Genomic DNA, 19,741 nt, shown 5'->3' with positions numbered 1-19,741 from the left:
GAGAAAGTCTAACTTAAAAACCCGATCTCCTCTTTCAAAGAGCCGAGCAATGTAAAGATGTTCTGGGCACAAGAGGCGGCTAGAAGTGAAAGGAGGGACCTGAAGGGGCTATACAAAGCGGCTGGAAACTCTAGCACCGGACAGATGGAGAGGGCGCACTCTTTCTCACATTACACCACCCTCACCCTCCCTCCCCCTCATCTGCCGCTAGACAGGGTCCAGGTGGGGCCTGCAACTTCAGGAAGTTTTTAACCTTCATTTATTCCCATGGGAAGCCTCTGAAACTGACATTATTCACAATATAGCAGGAACGTGAGGATTGTCATCGTTAGCAGTAAGCCTGCACGTGGAACCTTCAGGGTAGCAGCCCAACCCCATGGGATCTCACAGTTCTAGCCTACAGAAAGTGTTTGAGAACCACGATTGTTCTATAACGGAATGAAAACATTTTTAAATATTTAATTATCAGAATGAAAGCATTATTAGTGAAATCGGTCTAGCAAAGGCAATAAGTCCGGTCGTGTTTTTAATGTTTTCTTGGGGTTTGCATCATTATCCAATCGTACCCAATCGTGTAAGTTTCAGGTGTCAACTTTAAATATGTATACACACCTCCTCAGGGGTAGTAAGCACTATATAAATGCTATTACAATCAAATACACAGCAAAATAATATAATGTTTAAGTCGAGCATGGGCAGCGGATGCACTATTGCGAGGAATGCAGCAGTGGAGTATGGCTTTGAAGACCCGCCCACTCTCTGCCCATATTTTTAATTGGCTTGTGTAATTGTTCTTCGAAAACGCTAGGTTCGGAGTCATTATTAGGCTTGTTAGTCCCTCCTTGGTACCGCCTGGCTGCATTTGTTACCTTCCATAACGACTGGACATCTTACTGGTTGGGTGACATGGTCTACTTTATAAGTTAGTGAGCACTATTTTCTTTACTGCTCAGCCCCTATTCCACCCACGACATCGCAGCACCCCCCACCTTAATTTTAATAGTTATGTTTTTATTCAAATTACAGCGCAGTCCGCTTGAACTATAGCGGCTGGGCTTATTTAATTATTTTATGTACGGCATGGTCCGCTTTCACTTTAGCCGCCTCGCTACAAAAGCTTTTAAAATTAATTATTTTTTTATCACTTTGGGTGAAAGCACCATACGCACTTTCACTTTAATGTTGTCCGCACCCTTTGTTTAGATGCTGCTCACTGCAACCGGACTATGGGAGCATCGTCTAAAAAAAGGGGCACGCCCAACATTAAAGTGCTCTCGCATTTGTGAGAGTTTGAGCTCTTGGCATTAAAAATAACAATGTCTTTTAAATGTTACTCTTTTAAAAACACATAAAGAAAAGGCATTGTCATTTACAATGCCAATGGCTTAAACGCTCACAAATGCGAGACCTATTGCATTGAAAATGCTTGTTGTTTTATGCGATTTTGCTGGCCAGGAGACAAATCTGTAAAGTTTGGGTGGAGAATACGGTCCCTTCACATTCGGGTTGGTTAACATCGCTATATGAAACATCTAAAATGGACCTGGCTAGACCTGGCAATAAAAGAAATTTGGCCTTTTGGGACTTGTTGGTTCAGTGGAGATAAAGGCTCCGGGGTTTTTTTTTTTTTTTTTCTTCCTTTCCCCGGGTCCAATGATTATGCCTGGTATACTCCATGGACCAAGGACAAGGGCCCCCTTTGAAAAAATTATTGGTCCGGCAGGTTGAAAATACCGAGATGGAGCAAGAGTCAAAGTGCGTATGCACTCCACTCTCCTCCCTCCATATTTTTTTAGAATTCTCCTTCCGCCAGTAACATTAATTTGTGTCTTGATACGGGAGATGGTAAAGATTTGAAGTCTTCTGGTGTGCGTCCCGCAAGGTGGTTGGCGATTCTGAATGGGGGGGAAAGGCAAATGAGGACAAAAAAAAAATGCATTCTTCGAATGTCAAGAGATGTCTGAGGTTATATCTACCCAAAAGCAAGTGTTTCTGCAAACCTGAACAATGGTTCTTGACAGTCAGGAATTTGGACGGGGTCATTGATAGTCCAAGCAAGGGTCTGCCCATATGAATAGTAGCAGCATCTTTGTCACACGCCTAGACGGGAAGAGTGGTTCAGTAATTGTTGGGGGCACTCTCTGTCTGAGAAATAGCTGCAACAAGAGCACTCTTTGCCAGCGTTATACTGGCACTTACTGGCTGGCACATCCAAAGCTGCTGTTAGGAGATCGTTATGCATGTCTCTACTGGATATCCCCTTTAGACCCAATACTGCCGGTACACATTTTAAGATACTGCTCTTAATACTGCTTGCTAGTTGTTGCTTACGTTCTTTAAACTATTAACATCCAGTGCTGGAGAAGACTTCTCTCTTGTAACTCAGTACCACAGCTTTAGCATCTTTCATGCATTTACTTGCATACTTTTATCCTCCCCTTTCCAACCCATTCATTGACAGCTGCTACTTGGTTAAGGAGAAACTGGCCAACATAGTCCAGTGCATGAGTAAGATGAGAATGAGGTCTGCCAAAGTACTTGTCATACTGGCAAATACAAGTTGTGATAGGAGATTTACAAGTAAGAGGGAGGCTGTTTATCCAGAGCAGTTCATGACACATCATTGGAAACCTTAGAGTTTGAATAAAGTAAAAAGGTTAATCTATTGTCTACAGCTCCTTTTCCAGATCAGCCAAAATGCTGCAGTTGGTAAAAACGGGATTAGGCCACTTTATGCACATCAGGGGGCAATCTGGAGCACCACATGCAATTACACCAGGTATTAGTGTGCTGTAGTCTATTCCTATATCGTTTGAATATTTTTTTGCATTAGTGGCTGGTACAACTAAACATAACTAGTCACCTCCAACTAAAATCAAATTTGATTGTAGTGTAACTGTGTTAATTTCATGCAATCGCTTAATTTAAACAGTGCTTTTAAAAATCTGTTGTCAGTGGCATAACTATTTCCCTAAAGATCCACCAGACTCCCCAGTATTTCTGATTTATTTTCTTTAGAACCTGAATGGGGAACTCTAACAAAGAACAAATTGTGTATTTACCACTCTTATAGCATATAGGCTTTATCGGTGTTTCTCTTAATTTCCAGATCATAGATGCCACCCAGAAGGGAAACTGTTCTCGTTTCATGAATCACAGCTGTGAGCCAAACTGTGAGACTCAAAAGGTGAGCATGGTAGTTTGCATGTGTTGGAATTCTGAATTAGTATGTTGTTGCTTTGGTGGAGCAGATGGCTGCAGGTTAAATGCTGGAAGATTTTATGATCAAAATGTGGAGAGGTGGGTGGATGTCAAAAAAAGGGTCTGTTGATGAGTCTAATCTGAAAGAAACACGTTAGTTATTGATTCCTTATCTTAGAATTACCCCCAGGCGTCCGACTGGATCCGGAAAGTTTTTTAGTCAGCAGTACCTCTGCGTGTCGGAAGGTGGCGTCGGTCGGCTCCGCGTCAGTCGTTGGCGCCGTGTCGCCGGCATGACGTCACAGCAGCTACTTGGACGCCGCCCTCGTGCGCTGACGTCCGTACTTTCTTTTTTTTGGCGCCAGCCAGCGCATATCCGGGAAGAGCTGTACCTCCAGTCACTGTTTGACTGACTTTTTTCTCGACTTCTTTTTTTGAGTCTTCGACTCGTGGTGCACAAGTAATGCCCGGCTTCAAGGCATTTGGTTCCTGTAACCGACTGATGTCGGTGACGGATCCGCACCGCGTGTGCGTCTTTTCCCTACAGCCCGACCACGACCCCAAGTCGTGCTCTGACTGCCGGTGATGGCGCCGAAGGCTTTGTGGAGTTGTCCCGAAAGCTGCTTTAGCGCCGGAAGTCGGCTCCGTGCCAATCGAGGTCCCGGTCGCGAGGGAGGCCAGGGGCCGGCCGCGGAGCCGCCACTATTCGTCCAAGTTTTCAAAGTCTTTGCACTCTGGGTCGTGTAAGTCGATGCATTAGAAGAAGTCGAAGAAGCATCATCGCTCTTCGACTTCTGCTAGTCAGTCGGCCGATCCGATGAGGGATGCAGGCGGTGCCCCTCCCGCGGCTCCACTTCCGGAGCTCGAAGAGTCGACTCAGCGTTTTCGTGACCCGGAGCGACTCCCGCCCAGCTTTGTACGTTCTACGAGGCGATGCATGCCATCTTTGGTTGGCCCGGACCTGCCTGTGTGACTTCAGGACCCGTGGAACCGGTTGGGGGGCCTAGGCCTTCTCTGCCGACGGCCCAGCCGCCGCAGGCCCCCCCTTGGATCCAGGCCAGGATACGGATTGGCGCCGGTTGACCTCATTACACCTCCACTGGTGCCGCTTCTTCCGGCACCATTAACGCATTTGATGCCAGTCGGCCTCCATCTCGACGTGGACCCGAAGCCGTACCGACATCACCCAAGGCCGGATCCGGCGCCAAGAGGGGTTTTTGTGCCCCTGTTCACTCCTAGGGTTCCTTTTCAGCCAGATTGGCACCCAGAGGATGAGGAGGAGTACTGGGAGTGGTCCGGAGACCCTTTAGCTGATCAGGTGGAATATGAGCAGGACTGGAGAGAGGACCTGGGGGATGCCAGTGGTCTGGACACCTCCCCTGACCTTGGCATGTTGTCGCCTTTTACCATGGCTACGGAGGAGGGGGCTTCGTACGCAGTTATGTTGCGTAGGGCAACCGAGGCTCTCAACTTTGAACACCCTACCGTGGCAGTCAGGACTAACCTCCTGACAGAGGTGCTTCAGCCGGCGGCGAGCTCTTCGGAGCCTTTGCTTCCTTTAACGAGGCCCTTGCTGACGTCCTTTTGGGCACTTGCTCTAGGCCCAACACAGGGGCTCCCGTGGATAGGATGATTGCCCGACGCCACCGCCAGGCCCCGGGCGACCCCACTTTCCTTTCCCAACACCCCACCAGTGAGAGCTTGGTGGTCCAAGACTCTATTTACTACTGCTCCACCGGAAAGGGAATCCAAGAAGCTGGATCATCTTGGAAAGAAGATTTTCTCTTTTGCCAGCTTGGGTCTGCAGTTGTTAAACACGGCATGTCTATTGGGCCGTTATTCCCACTCTGTGTGGGACTCGGTTGTGCAGGTGCTGCCTCAGTGTCCGGAGGAGGCCAGGATAGTGCTCTCCCAGGCTGTTGCCGCCGGGAGGGATGCGGCCAAGTTTGCTATTCGTTGTGGACAGGATACTGCTGACTCTCTGGGTAGAACAATTTCTAGGTCAGTAGCTCTTAGAAGCTACGCCTGGATGAGATCCAGTGGCTTTTCTGGGGATGTCCAGAACACACTTGTGGACATGCCCTTTGAACACCGTCGCCTTTTCGGCAACAAAGCGGACAACGCTTTAGAGCTTTTCAAAGACTCACGAGCTACAGCCAAGTCCTTGGGCCTCTCCAGCCGCACTGCGCATTCCTCTTTTCGCCCCTTTCTTGGCTACGTGCCGCCAAGTGCCACAGGCCGCAGCAAGTAACCCAACCTTCGCGAGACCGGGAACTTGGGAACAACCCTTGTGGTTCCGGGGGCCAGCGAGCTGACCAGTCCACCAACCTCCCCCTGCAGCAGCCTCCAAACCTTCCTAGTCCGACTTTTCAGGCCCATCAAACGCCCGTGGGCTGGGCGGAGGGATTCGCCATCACTTCCCCCACTGGTGCACCATCACATCGGACAGGTGAGTTTTGCAGATAGTGCGAAGGGGCTGCTCCCTCCCCTTCGGTGCTACTCTTCCAGCCATGCCACCGCAATACCACCACATGTCAGTTGATCACCTGGCCCTTCTCTAGCAGGAAGTTACAGCTCTCTTGACCAAGGGAGTCATCGAGCGCGTTCCTGTCCCAGAAGTAGGTTGTGGTTGTAATTTCCATTACTTTTTGGTTCCCAAGAAGGACAAGGGCCTGATTCCTATATTGGATCGCAGGAACGCCAACCTCTTCCTCTGGAAGGAAAAGTTCAAGATGTTGACACTTGCTCAGGTCTTGTCTGCCCTCGACCCGCAAGACTGTATGGAAGCGTTGGACTTGCAGGACTCCTATTTTCACATCCCCATACTGCCAGCCCTCCGGCACTACCTGCGGTTCACGGTAGGCCACAAGCATTTTCAGTTTACTGTGCTCACCTTTGGTCTTACTAGCGCCCCTCGGGTGTACACGAAAGTGATGGCGGTGAATGCAGCTCATCTGAGCCGATCAGGGGTTTCAGTCTTCCCCTATCTTGATGACTGGTTGTTGAAGGTGGGCTAGCCCCAAGCAGTCGTCTCCCACCTCCAGACTACGGCAGACCTCCATTTGATGGGGTTCTCAATCAATGTGCTGAAGTCACACCTGATTCCCTCTCAGAAGCTCCTCTTCATCGGAGCGGTTCTGGACACTGCACAGTTTCGGGTCTATCCTCCTGAACAGCGAGTCTGGGATATTCGGGCTATGATTCAGATCTTTCAGCCTCTATCCCGGGTTTTGGTCAGAATGACCATGAGGCTGCTGGGTCTAATGGCCTCCTGCATCCTGCTGGTCGATCATGCCAGATGGCATATGTGGGCTCTGCAATGGGACCTGAAGTTTCAGTGGGTGCAGCATCAGTGGAGTCTGTCCGAATGCTTTCAGATCTCGGAGGGCACTGCTCGACAACTGCAGTGGTGGCTCACAAACTAAGACTGGGTCAACGGCAGGTCCCTCCCCCTTTCCCAACCAGAACATATAGTGGTGATGGACACATCCCTTCTGGGACGGGCAGCCAATGGGAGAGGCAGGGATCAGCGGCCTCTGGTCTCCGGTGGCGTCCAAGCTCCATATCCACCTTCTGGAGCTCCGGGCGATTCGTCTTGCACTCATAGCATTCCTTCCCTCTGTCAGGGGAAGAGTAGTGCAGCTGTTCACGGACAACACCACCGCCATGTGGTACTGTGATAAACCGGGCGGGGTGGGGTCATAAACCCTATGTCAAGAGGTCTTTCGCTTCTGGACATAGGTGGAACATCAGGGCATATCCCTGGTGGTTCAACACCAGGCATGTTCACTGAACGCCAGGGCCGACTAACTCAACCGTAGGTACATGATGGATCATGAATGGCGTCTTCACTCTGAGGTGGTGCAAGGTCTCTTTCGACAGTGGGGAGAGCCTTGGTTAGATCTATTTGCCACCGAAGAGAATGTGCAATGTTAGCAATTCTGCACATTAGAATTTCCAAGGCGGCACTCGATAGGCGACGCTTTTCGTCGTAAGTGGCGTTGCGGTCTGTTGTATGCCTTTCCGCCTATACCACTTTTATCCAGAGTTCTGAAGAAGATCAGGCGCGACCGGGCCCAAGTGATTCTTGTGGCTCCGGATTGGGTACGAAGAGTCTGGTATCCTGAGCTGCTCAACATGGCCGTTGATCCTCCGACCTGTCTGCCTCTTCAGGAGGGTCTTCTGTCGCAGCAATAAGGGACGGTCCTCCACCTGAACTTGTCCAGCCTCCACCTCCTTGCGAGGAGATTGAGCGGCGGCAGTTGACGTCTTTCAACCTGCCTCCCAAAGTCTGCGATGTGATTCTAGCAGCCAGGCGTCTCTCCACTAAGACACTATACGCCTGCCGTTGGAACAAATTTGTGGCATGGTGCACAGCAAAGGCTGTAGATCCCCTCTCTGCCCCTCCTTCTGAGGTTCTCTTGTTCCTTCTTTCCTTTGCTCAGCAGGACTCTGCTCTGGGCATTATCAAGGGCTATCTCTCGGCCATCTCTGGCTTCCTGATCAGCCTTCCCTTTTCAAGTCCCCAGTTGGAAATCGTTTCTTGAAAGGCATAACTCATCTCTTTTCTCCTATTCCCTTCATTATGCCTCAGTGGGACTTGAACCTGGTTTTAACCTATTTAATGTGCGCTCCCTTTGAGCCGCTTCACAACTGTCCTTTAAGACTTCTAACTCTTAAAACTGCATTCCTTGTGGCCATCGCTTCTGCCAGACTAGTGAGTGATCTCCAGGCGCTTTCTTCTAAGCCTCCTTTTCTGTCTGTGTATCCGGACAAAGTCATCCTCAGCACTCGTCCATCCTTCTAGCCCAAAGTTGTCACTACCTTTCACATCGGGCAGACCATCACTTTGCCCACCTTCTTTCCGCCTCTGCATCCTTCGAAAGAGGAAGGGAGTCTCCACCGTCTCGATCCAAAATGGGTGCTTTCCTTTTACCTGGATCTGACCAAACCGTTCCGGGTGGATGACCAGCTCTTTGTTGGGTACTCGGTGCCAAGAAAGGTTGGGCCGTACACAAGCGGAGTATTTCCAGATGGGTCGTCTTGTGTATCAAAACCTGCTATTCTCTTGTTGGAGGAAGCCTCCCGTGGGGCTGAGCACCCATTCCACCAGGGTGACAGCAGCCACTACTGCTTTGGGGTGTTCCTCTGAACGACATCTGTCAGGCGGCTATGTGGGCATCGCTGCACACGTTCACCAATCACTACCGCTTGGAAAGTCAAGGGACGGCGTCTTTGGCCGTTCTGTTCTCCAGGACTTTCTGGTGTGAACTTGGTTCGCAGACTCTCCTCCGGGGTTGGTTTTGCTAGGGTATCTGTTCTAAGGTAAGGTATCTATAACTAACGTGTTTCTTTCATATGAACAAGTTACTTACCTTCGGTAACAATATATCTATAAGAAACATTATTAGTTATAGATTCCTTACCACCCCACCCATCCTCTCCGTTCTGCAATCTGATATCTAAGGTTAAGGTTATCCTTTCAGGACCCTAGTTTGGTGCACCAGTGGTCAGTGTCTTGCATGGCTCTGCGTTTCTGGCGCGGAAAGTCGTATACAGAACTGACGTCCGCATGGGAGGGCGGTGCCTATGTAGCTGCAGTGATGTCATCCCAGCGACGCAACGCCAACGACGGACACAAAGCTGACTGACTCCACCTTCCGCCGCGGAGGTACTCTGGCGAAAAAACTTTCCAGATCCAGTCCAATGCCTGGGGGTAATTCTAAGGTAAGGAATCTATAACGAGCTAATGTTACTTACAGATAAGGTAAGTAACTTGTTCATTTAAGCTATATTTGGATACTCTGTTAGTAAATTCTGATGGCTACTTCTACCTTCAAATTCCTCACCGTGAATCACCTTCATGCAGCAGAGTGGATCCAGGAAAGTTGGCATGGGTCTCCTGCAGTGGCAGGTGTTGCCATGACTCCATCTTGACTTTAATACTTTCCAAGCTGTCCATCATGCAGCCTTGTATTGTGGATACGGTGTCAGTTCCCATCATTTCACTTCTATGCCTTTGGAGATGTAGATGAGATTGATGATCAAACAAGTGCTGTGTATTGATTGCTTCTCCTGTCTTTGGTCCTCAGTGGCGCTGTTGACCTTGTTAGAAGGTTGATTATTATCGGCTCTCGCTAAGTGGTGTGGTACTCTTTCGTTTGTGTCCCAGCTTTTTTAGGCTTTGTCTAGCAAGTTACAGGCACCAGTACATAATTTGAGCCAGTGGTTTCTGGTACTGAGCACCAGCACTTCATTGTTTTCTGGTGCTCAGCACTGACGCTTAATTGTCAACACCGCAGTTAGGACAGTCTGCCACAAGGTGGCGCTGCTCATTTAATTTAGAGATGAGCAGAACAGTTGTTTATGAATAAAATATACTTAAAAACTGCCTCCCCCGCCATTACTTTAGCTTTGGGGAACTGGAATAATCTTAACTGTCACACTTGCAGGGGAGAGAGCTGGTTAGTATTTGTTTTGGCAGTGATGACGGGGACGATCGGTGGTGCGAGCGGCAGTCGCCTCCTGGTCAGGGCCCTGGCCCTTATTTGACAGATTAAGCAGTGACAAGCACTGACAATTCCAGAAGCCTCTATTAAGGTACACAAGGACAGGGTAATCATTCGAACCAATGCCAAATTCTTCTCTAAGGTAGTCTCATTTTTTCATTTGATTCAGTCTATTGAGATGTCTGTTTTTTATGCCCCACAATCTCGTTCCATTGTGCAGAGGGTTACACATGCTGGATGTTAATTGGGCACACGTATTCTATTGATGGGGCAAATTTTTTCCTTGGAAGTAACCTTTTGTTGCTTGTGCTAAACAATGCAAGGGTCTGCCAATTTATCCAGTATTATGGGCGTCTTTCATAGATTCACATGCCTGAATCATTCCCCGTCGTCGAGACCGGAGTCCCCGGTACATAGAAAAGTAATGTCCTATAGATATACATAGAGAAAGTAGGCCTAAGGGCCTTGCCTTAGTAGCCTATCTATGTCCTTTTGTAAAAAGGACCAAATTCCAGAAGGTAGCCAATCAGCTACCACCTCCCTCTAGAACCTTCCTGTCAGGAGCCTCAGTCTCTCAGATTTTCTACCGCACGTTGTGCTAGGGAGTCTCCACCTGAGTTCTCCTGAGGTTTTACTAATTTTCTCTCTTTTCCTCACAGAATTTGGATATTTCTTTCAAAAACCAACTATGGCTGACCAGCAGAAGAAGGGTCTTTTCAGGGCATGCTCTTCTTGTGGTAAGAAGAGGCTCCACGTTGATGACAAGCATGAAACCTGTCTGTACTGTCTTTATCCTGACCATTCTCCCAAAGAGTGTAGAATTTGTAGAACCTTTTCTACAAAAACACTGAAAGACAGAGAAGGTCGTCTGCTGCTCTGGTTAAACAGACTTAAATCCAGAGACACCTTGGAGTCTTCAGAGGACGGTGAGATGGCTTCAGTTTCTTCTAAAATATCCTTGAAGAGGCCAAGTGTTACTTCCCCTAGCCCTACAGACGTTCCTCCTAAAAAGACTACGAAAAAGTCTTCAGAGGAAACATCTACAACGTCTGACAAGGAGGCTCCTGCCTTCAGGAAGCCTGCGCAGTCGTCGTCGACGGGCTCGTCGACGCTACCATCAGCGCTGAAGAAAACCGTCTCTGCTGTCTATGTCTCCACATCGACGACGACGGTATCGACGACGACGGCGTCGTCAGCATTTTCATTGTCGCCGGCAGGTAGGCCGGTGTCGTCTATTGTTCTCATCAAGAAGCCCTCGACGAAGACATCAACGTCGACGACGAAACCAAGACCGCCGACACCTGCACCGTTGACGAAGGCGCCATCGTCGACTTCCACACCGTCGACTAAGACATCGACGACGGTAAAAACATCTTCGGCGACGAAGACACCGTCGACGAGCGCACCATCGACGACAATGGCGACGAAGACACCGTCGACGGGCACACCGCCGTCAAAGGTACCGTCGACGAGACTACCGTCGACGAAGATTCCGTCGATGAAATCACCGTTGCCAATCGACCCCCAGTCGACGACGACACCGTCGACGACGCCACCACAAACGCTCTGGAAACAATCCGGCTTGATTTCCACACAGCCGTCGGCGGTTCCATCGGCAAAAAGGAGTAAAATAGCCATTACACCGGGTTTAACCTCTCCAAGCAGGGTGCACAAATCACCACCAGCTTGTTTGCTACAGGGTGAGGACTCTGACGACGATCAATATGATCAGGCCACCAGTCCATCAGATCTCATAGTCAAGTGCCAAAGCACTGATGAAGAAGGCGACGACGTGGTTTGTGCAGAAGAGTCTGTGAATACACAGGTTCAAACGCATGTCACACCAATGGTATGCCTCCCGGTGTCCATAGTCTCAGACCTACAATTTCTGATACAAGACTATAAACAGCGTTTCCCGGAATAGTCATCAGCCCCACCAACAGGGCAGATTCCACCTACTCCAGGGCAGACCACATCCTCAAAACCTAGGCAGTCACCTTTGGTGGTCCGTCCAGAAAGGGAACAAGTTCACCATGTCCCGTCTTCTGACGACGAGGACGAAGGTCCGGAAGAAGGGGAGGTACAGGACGACCAGTCAGAGCACCGAGACGATGAGGACTACATTGCTCCGTCCCCAGCTACACCTGAGCCCACTACCTCAGATTCGCCGCCAGCAGATATTGGCGGTTTCCACAATTTGGTGGAGAGAGCGGCCACACGATTCCACATGACTATGGAATCTCACGAAACTGAATGTTTCTTGTACGATTTTAAGGACCCTGTCAAGAAAACCTCCAGATCAATTCCCATCATTGATCACATTTGGGAACAAGGAAAACAGCTCATGCAGACGCCAGCCTCGGTCTCCGCTGTGGTTCCAAGGCTAGACAAAAAGTATAAGGCACCGTCGACAGCTCCAGCATGCCTTACTGGATATCCTAAGCCAGATTCCGTGGTTACCCAAGCGGCCCAAAAGAACTCTAGGAATCCATCATCCCCTTTGTCAGCTCCACCGGACAAGGAGGGAAGGAAATTAGACGGAATTGGCAAACTATTCTCTACTACATCGGCCATGACCGTTAAGATAGCTAATGCCATCGCGCTGCTAGGCCGTTACAACAGACAACTGTGGGAGGATATTGCACCATACCTCACAGAACTGCCTGATGATCTCAAGGAGGAGGTCCAATCACTCCTTAAAGAAGGACAAACATCGGCATCAGAGCTCATTGACTGTGCTGTAGACAAGAGCTGTGTCCACATCAGCGGCGCTATTCGCTGGAGTGCCGATACTGGACATTTGCAGAGCGGCGACCTGGAAATCGCCTCATACCTTCATTACTGCCTGGATACAGAACTGATGCAGGATGCAGCTGTGGGCCAGGCTGTGCTTCGCCACCTATTCCAGTGAGGTGAGCCTTCCTCCTTCCCACCATCCTTCACTGGTATGCACATTTATTTACTTACTTCTTGTTACTTGTTGATGGTTCTTAGTGATATGTATTATCTCAGACTGCTTATGCTGTTCCATCAGAAATGTGCATAATGTATTGCTTGCTACTCTGATTCAGGCATGTGAATCTATGAATGACACCCATAATACTGGAAAAGAAATGCGTTACTTACCTGTAACAGCAGTTATCCAGTATTGGTGTCTTTCATAGATTCACATGCAACCCTCCCGCCTCCCCTGGAAGGTCTCACCTCTCTCTCTAACATATATTACGCCTACCTAGCTTAGTGCGTACGAAAATCTGAGAGACTGAGGCTCCTGACAGGAAGGTTCTAGAGGGAGGTGGTAGCTGATTGGCTACCTTCTGGAATTTGGTCCTTTTTACAAAAGGACATAGATAGGCTACTAAGGCAAGGCCCTTAGGCCTACTTTCTCTATGTAGGTCTATAGGACATTACTTTTCTATGTACCGGGGACTCCCGTCTCGACGACAGGGAATGATTCAGGCATGTGAATCTATGAAAGACACCAATACTGGATAACTGCTGTTACAGGTAAGTAACGCATTTCTTCCAAAGCAGGCTGATTGTGTTGTCAAGTATCCAAACTGGTTATGATGATCACACGCAGGGTGAGCAGAGGCCACATCAGCGCGCAGTGACGAGACCGACCTATAGGCGGTTGACGGAACCCACTAATGGTGTAGGGGTGTCTGAGAGTCACACATTCTTCCACGGGGGCCGGGTAGGCTCAACATTGGAGGCCACCTGGTACAATAAAGGGAGAATCTAGACGTGCAATATGTATGCTGACCCAAAACCCTGAAGAAATCACTGGTAAAGTAAATAACGGTGATGAAACATGTCGGTTGGTTTTAATAGTGGTATGTCTTTATCTCGAATGGAAGAGGTTCTGTCATACTACAGTGGCTTATGTAACACGTGTAACACATAATGGTTTTTTGGTTTGATTGCACATACTTTATCCCCCCTTTGTTTTCGGGTTGACAGTAGCTGATGAAGATAAGATGATGATAAGTGAGGATTCAGGCGAGTACCAGTCTGTCAGATCCTCCCCTGGGTGTTGCTCCCGTGAGGCTCTGTCAACCTCCCCTCCCCCTTTTTTCACAGTTGAAAGGTACAGGGAGGCAATAAGATCGGTGGTGGGTCACACAGACACACATATATAGTTTTTAAAGCTGGTATAGATAGTGACTGTGTTCAGCATACTCAGAGAGAAGGTTGTAGAACATCCTCTATCTGACTGAATTAAATACAAAAGTAATCTGGGTTCTTTAACCACAGAGTATAAAGGGGCAGGCCATTTTTGTGGATCTCCAAACTGGTTATGCCAAGGTTGAACGAGTACCTTCAGCACCTCTTAGGGCACACTATAGATATAAAAAGGGGGCCAACATGGCTTTTTTATGCAGCATCCCATTAGCTGATATCTTCAAGGGAGCATCTTTTTGGATTTTTTCACAACAACTTGACCTTCCTGGATGACAGCGGCTTAAGGGAAGCATCTTCATTTGTCAGTATGGCAGGTAAGGACAAGTTGTCACTCTTAAGTCCTCTTCAAACCTGTGGACAAAGAAACATTCATAAAGATGAGCCACAAATATTTAATTTATCCTCTAAATGCATCATTTTCAGAAAATTCCCATCAAAAACCCAGATGGCCCCCTATATCTAGATGAAAGGAAAAGAAATGTCCCCCTCAAACTTTGTCCCCTCATCAGTGGATGATTCAGTGAGAATTGCCTCAACTAGCACAACTACGAGGACAGCATAAAAAAAGAAGCATGTGGGGCTTCCAGAGTTGATGTTTAAGGAAATACTGGCCTCCTCCACAGTGAAAGCCAAGGAAAAGGCATAAAAAAGACTTGGAGCATCCTGTGCATAAAATGGCATGAAAACTAATTTAGCGGCAGTCCTATCAACTTTCCCAACACAATCATCCATGACTGGAAGCCTATGTTCATTCACTTAGAAGTTGGTATTGAAGAAGGACCGCCAGTGACATCTTCATTGAGAGCCATGACCAACCCTCAACAACCTGATGGAGCAAGAAGACCTCAATGACGATGATCCCATTCATGATCTCAATTCAGTTGACCTTTTTGGCAACCAACCACTTTAACACTGACAGCGGCAACACCACTTTTTACAGAGCCGCCAGCACTGATAAACTCCATGAACCCATCAATGATCCCTGCAGTGACCCAATTGATTGGGGCAGAAATTGTGTTTTCAATGCTTTATTGGAAGAGCAGCTAAGAAAACCAGCCTACCGGTGTCTGTAGTAGCACAGCACTGGCCAATAAACGATTTTAAGGAGCAACCAGGAAGGACTATAATGTCGATTCCTATTGTGGACTATGTTTCAAAGGGGTTACTCCATCCACGATTTAAAGCGGCTGTACCACATCTGAAGAAAATGTGTTGAGATTCTGCACCAGCGTGTCTTTTTAGTCACCCAAAGCCTTACTTGATTATAATGACTACAACCTCGAGGCAATCTAAGAACCCCATTACATGTAGCTTAGGTCCCCCAGATAGGTACAGGAGGGAAATTGACAATTTAGGGCATAGATTCAGCTGTATGGCAGGCACTTCGATGAAAAGATGGAATGCCCCAGCAACTATTGGATGTTACAGTTGTCCGATGTAGCATGACATCTCGTCACTTTAAGATATGATCCTGAAGGATAGACCAGAAGAGGCTGAAACCATAAACACGGATGGTACCAGCATGTCGGTTCATATCATTAATTTGGCTGTGGGTGTCTCAAATGCAGGTTCCCTACAGCTGGTTGGGGCCTGCAGTACACTTTCTTTTTTTGATATGAATCTCTTTATTACGCCGAGTTACGGCTGACATGCTAGCAGATGCTCTTGGTCGGTATCCCTGTCAGCTCACAGGGTTCCTGGAACAAGACCTGGAGCTGTTTCATAAATGGCTTTCTATGAGACTAGAGGAGTTAGCCCCTGGCAAGCCGAGAGAGGTTGTGGGTCGACAGATATCGGCCCCTTGGTTTACTCCACTCTTGGCCACAATGCGTCAAGACTGTAAGAGGGCTGAAAGGGCTTTGAGACGGAGATATGATCTTGAAGACAAGAGCAAATATAAGGAGCTTATCAGTTTCTATCATAAGCACATCTTTGAGGCAAAAAAGGTGTACTTAGAGCGTAGAATTGATGCCGCTGAATGCGTGAGCAAGGAAATTTTTTAAGTTGTGCGGGAATTTGTGTCACCTGTATCCTGCACACCTATTCATGCTCATAGCGCAGCCTGGATCAGGCAACTTGGTGAATTTTTTACCAATAAAATTAAACTCATCCAGGGTTCTTTTCCGGCACCTTCTCCTTTGGCCGACTACCCAGCATCTAGGCTTTCAGCTGTAGAGGATGCGGGTCCTTTGCTTTGGAATTTTCTGTCTATCTCCCATGCTTCCTCTATGAATCTGCTCTCTCGGCTTAAATCGGGCTCGCCGCTTGACCCCTGCCCTGCTAAGTGTCTGGGGAAAATTGCACTGGCAGTTAACACTCTGGTCAATCCTATGCTTAATGCCTCCCTGAATTCTGGAGAGGTACCTAATGCATGGAAGCACGCCCTTATCCTCCCGCTGTTGAAGAAACCATCCTTAGACCCCCTTGCACATGCGAACTATAGACCAATCTCCCTCCTCCCCTCGCTGGCTAAAGTGATTGAGAAGCACGTGCATCTCTCTATTTCCACCTTTATAGAGAGTAATAACATTCTGCACGACTCTCAGTCAGGCTTCCGCGCTAATTTTAGCACGGAGACGGCTCTTCTCGAGATCACTGATGCCATTTGTGAGATACTGGATGGAGGGGGAAAAGCCATCTTGGTCATGCTGGACTTGTCGGCGGCTTTCGACACCGTGCCCCATGCCGGTCTCCTTTTAAGACTCTGGGAGATAGGCTTTCGTGGGACGGTGTTGAATTGGTTTAAGTCTTTTCTGACCAACCGCCGGCAAGTGGTCTGGGCACCTCCGTTCTCCGCCGAAATGCCGCCGCTTGAGGTGGGGGTCCCTCAGGGGTCCATCCTGAGCCCCACCCTTTTCAATATCTATATGGCCCCTCTTGCGGCGGTGGCGGAGTCTTTTGGTGCCCAGATCATCTCCTATGCGGATGATACCCAGCTTCTTTTTTCGTGTGGCAAGGGGGAAGATTTCGACGGCGGGCGGATTCAGGAATGCCTCGAAGCCGTTTTTGAGTGGTTTCAGGGACACAGTCTGAAGTGCAACTCAGACAAGTCTGAGTTGCTCTTCTTCGGCTGCCCGCCCGATCCGGCCTGGAAGTCTTGGTGGCCGTGTGATATGTCTCCACCTAGCACTGTTTCAGCAAAGGCGAAAAATCTTGGCTTCTTGTGTGATGTCGACCTTTCCCTGAGACCTCAGATCATCGGGCTGACGGGGAAATGTTTCGGCATCCTCAAGATGCTACGGAAATTTCTCCCTTTGCTGTCCCTCCACCACAAAAAAATTACGGTGCAGGCCCTAATAGGATCACGTCTTGATTACGTGAACGCTCTCTATTTGGGCCTTCCTAAATATCTGATGGCCCGTCTGCAGGTGGTGCAGAATTCGGCGGCCAGAGCCATCTTTGGACTCCCCCGGAGGGCGCGGGCTTCGGAGCTTTTAGAGCAACTCCATTGGCTTCCGATCGCCAAGAGAGTCACGTTTAAGATCTTGACTCTGGCTTTTAAGGCGCTCTACCGAATTGGCCCTAACTATCTCCGTAAGCGGATCGCCTTCTATGTCCCCAGAAGAGCTCTCAGGTCTGCCTTTGAGGCCAAAGCCGTGGTTCCTTCCATCAGGCGCACTCGAATTGGAGGTCGCTCCTTTCGGTACCTTGCTCCTCGGTGCTGGAACGATCTCCCTCGATCCTTAAGATTGGAGACCAATCTGCTAGCCTTTAGAAAGCAGCTAAAGACCTGGCTTTTCTCTCTGTAAATTCTGGCTTTTCTGGAGCACTGTCATGCTGTATCTCTCCTTGTTTCTCTCTTCGCCAAAGCGCCGGGACACTCCTCGGAGTAGCTGTGCGCTATAGAAGAGCCAATTTAACATAACATAACATACTGTCAAAAGCAAATAGGAGACCGAGAGAAGTTTGCCCCTTTCCGGGCACAGATTACAACTTTAGCAAAAAAATCAAGTTCAAGTTACAGAAATCACAATAATGCCCCCCTGGCCATGCCAAATTAAGATGGTACACAAAAGTGTCTCCCCCAGCTTCTTTAGTCTCCAGTACTCTGTGCCCCCAACTTGCTGAGGACAACCGTGTAGGAAGCTGGGTTTCTCTTGCAGTAACCCGCCCACTTTTTGCCAAATTTCCAATGCACTTTGACCTGATGTCCCTGGGTCCCTGCCAATCATATTCCCCGGGCCTGTGTTCTTTACCAAAACTCTACCTTGTACCCCCAATTGGCACCTCTCTGGTCACATGGCAGTCCCTTGTAAATGATCCCATGGATACTAAGGGCGCTGTGGCCAGGGAAGACCTCTAAGACCTGAAACACTTATTGTGCCACCCTTAGAAGCCCTGTACCTTTACGCACACACACTGCCATTGCAGGCTTTGTGTTTTAGTGCAGAACAAAGTGAAGAGTCGACCTGTGTGCCATGCATACAACCCACTGCCTAGCATAGGTCAGCCACCCTTCTAGCTGGGTGCACTAAAGCAATGGTGATGGTACAGCTGCATGAGCTCTGTACCCCTACAGTGTCTAGACCAATTATTGGACATTGCAAGTGCAGTAATGCCATTAAGAGTATATGGTACTGGGAGTTTGTTATTAAGAACTCCACAGCATTATTATGGCTTTACTGAAAACTGGGAAGTTTGGTATCAATTCTGAAAACTGGGAAGTTTGGTATCAAACGTATCAACACATTAAACTCCCACTAATGCCAGTGTGGAATTTAATGAAAAATGCACTCAGAGGGCATCCTAGAGATGCCACCTGAAAAACGACCAGCCTCTGGTGGGTACACACTGTAGGAAGGTAGATCCCTGACTATGGTTGCCCCCAACTTTTTGCCTGGTGTTTTGCTGGTTTTCTGACTTAGTTGACCTGGGGCCCTGCTATACAGGACCCCAGGCCCCTTGCTCTCTCTGTAAAATGGATTCCATGTACCTTAGGTACATATCTAATTGGATACTGAGTCACCTTATCAGTCCCTGTACAGTGTACCTTAGGTACCCAGGGCATAGGTGTACCCAGGGCCTACCAGGGGCTGCAGCATGTATTATGCCACCCCTGGCTGGCCATCCAAATCTGACACAACTGGCTGCTTGACAGCTGGGGCAAGGTGGTGTAATCACCCTTTGCTTTAGATATAGTATACCTATATCTAACCCTAAAAATGGACACACAGATCTCCTATCAGTCACTCCTATGGCAGGCCTTGACAATCCTGAAGGCAGAGTGCTTGGAATCGTGTGAGATAGTGCTCTGGCATGAGCTGAGCCTGTCTGCGGCTTTCGGGATCCATCCCTTAGCCGTTTCCATGATATCGCATACCATATACTCTTAAGTGCATTATAATCCTCGCGGTTATATGCCAACTCTGGTATCGCTTTATCAAAACATGTCGAGTAAGGTGTCATACGAATTGGAATACTAACCCCTCGCCAATTCTGGCGACGGGGTTAGCATTCCACCCTTCTAGAGGGACACGACATGTATGTAACCTGTAACCCCGGGTAAAGTCAGACATAGCCTCAGCTCCACAAGATGGATGCTGCCACCGAGACACAAGTCTGCCCTCCTGCTGCTGGGAGTCCTCCCAGCACAGGAGGCAAGTGTGAGAAGTTGGCCTGGTAGGGGATGTTTCCAATTCTGGAACCACCTACTACCTGACCAAACAATCCCTTATGGTGTCTGGTTGTAAGTCAACTTTATTAGACAAGCTATCCTAGGGGTAGCATGGACTAAGCAGCCTAAAGGCTTAACTTAAGAGGTCGTGTTAAGCGAGCTGTTTTACCACATACAATCCTGTAATACCAAATGAAAGGATACCACACAAGTATATATTATAAAAATATAT

At 48.5% G+C, this 19,741-nt stretch overlaps 1 protein-coding gene across 3 annotated transcripts in view; it reads left to right on the top strand.

Annotated features, from left to right (window-relative positions):
- Positions 1 to 19,741, top strand: part of SETD2 (SET domain containing 2, histone lysine methyltransferase) — a 1,168,808-nt gene that overhangs the window by 399,682 nt on the left and 749,385 nt on the right. For all 3 annotated transcript variants that reach the window (XM_078662450.1, XM_078662451.1, XM_078662449.1), the window contains exon 7: positions 3,110 to 3,187. In XM_078662450.1, coding sequence (XP_078518576.1) covers positions 3,110 to 3,187 — 78 coding nt within the window. The remainder of the gene's footprint in view (positions 1 to 3,109; positions 3,188 to 19,741) is intronic.

The sequence above is a fragment of the Lissotriton helveticus genome, chromosome 10 (genome assembly GCF_964261635.1).
Source record: "Lissotriton helveticus chromosome 10, aLisHel1.1, whole genome shotgun sequence".
In the NCBI taxonomy this organism is placed as follows: Eukaryota; Metazoa; Chordata; class Amphibia; order Caudata; family Salamandridae; genus Lissotriton; species Lissotriton helveticus.
The sequence above is the reverse complement of the archived record's forward strand: the minus strand, read 5'-3'. Positions and strand labels throughout refer to the sequence as shown.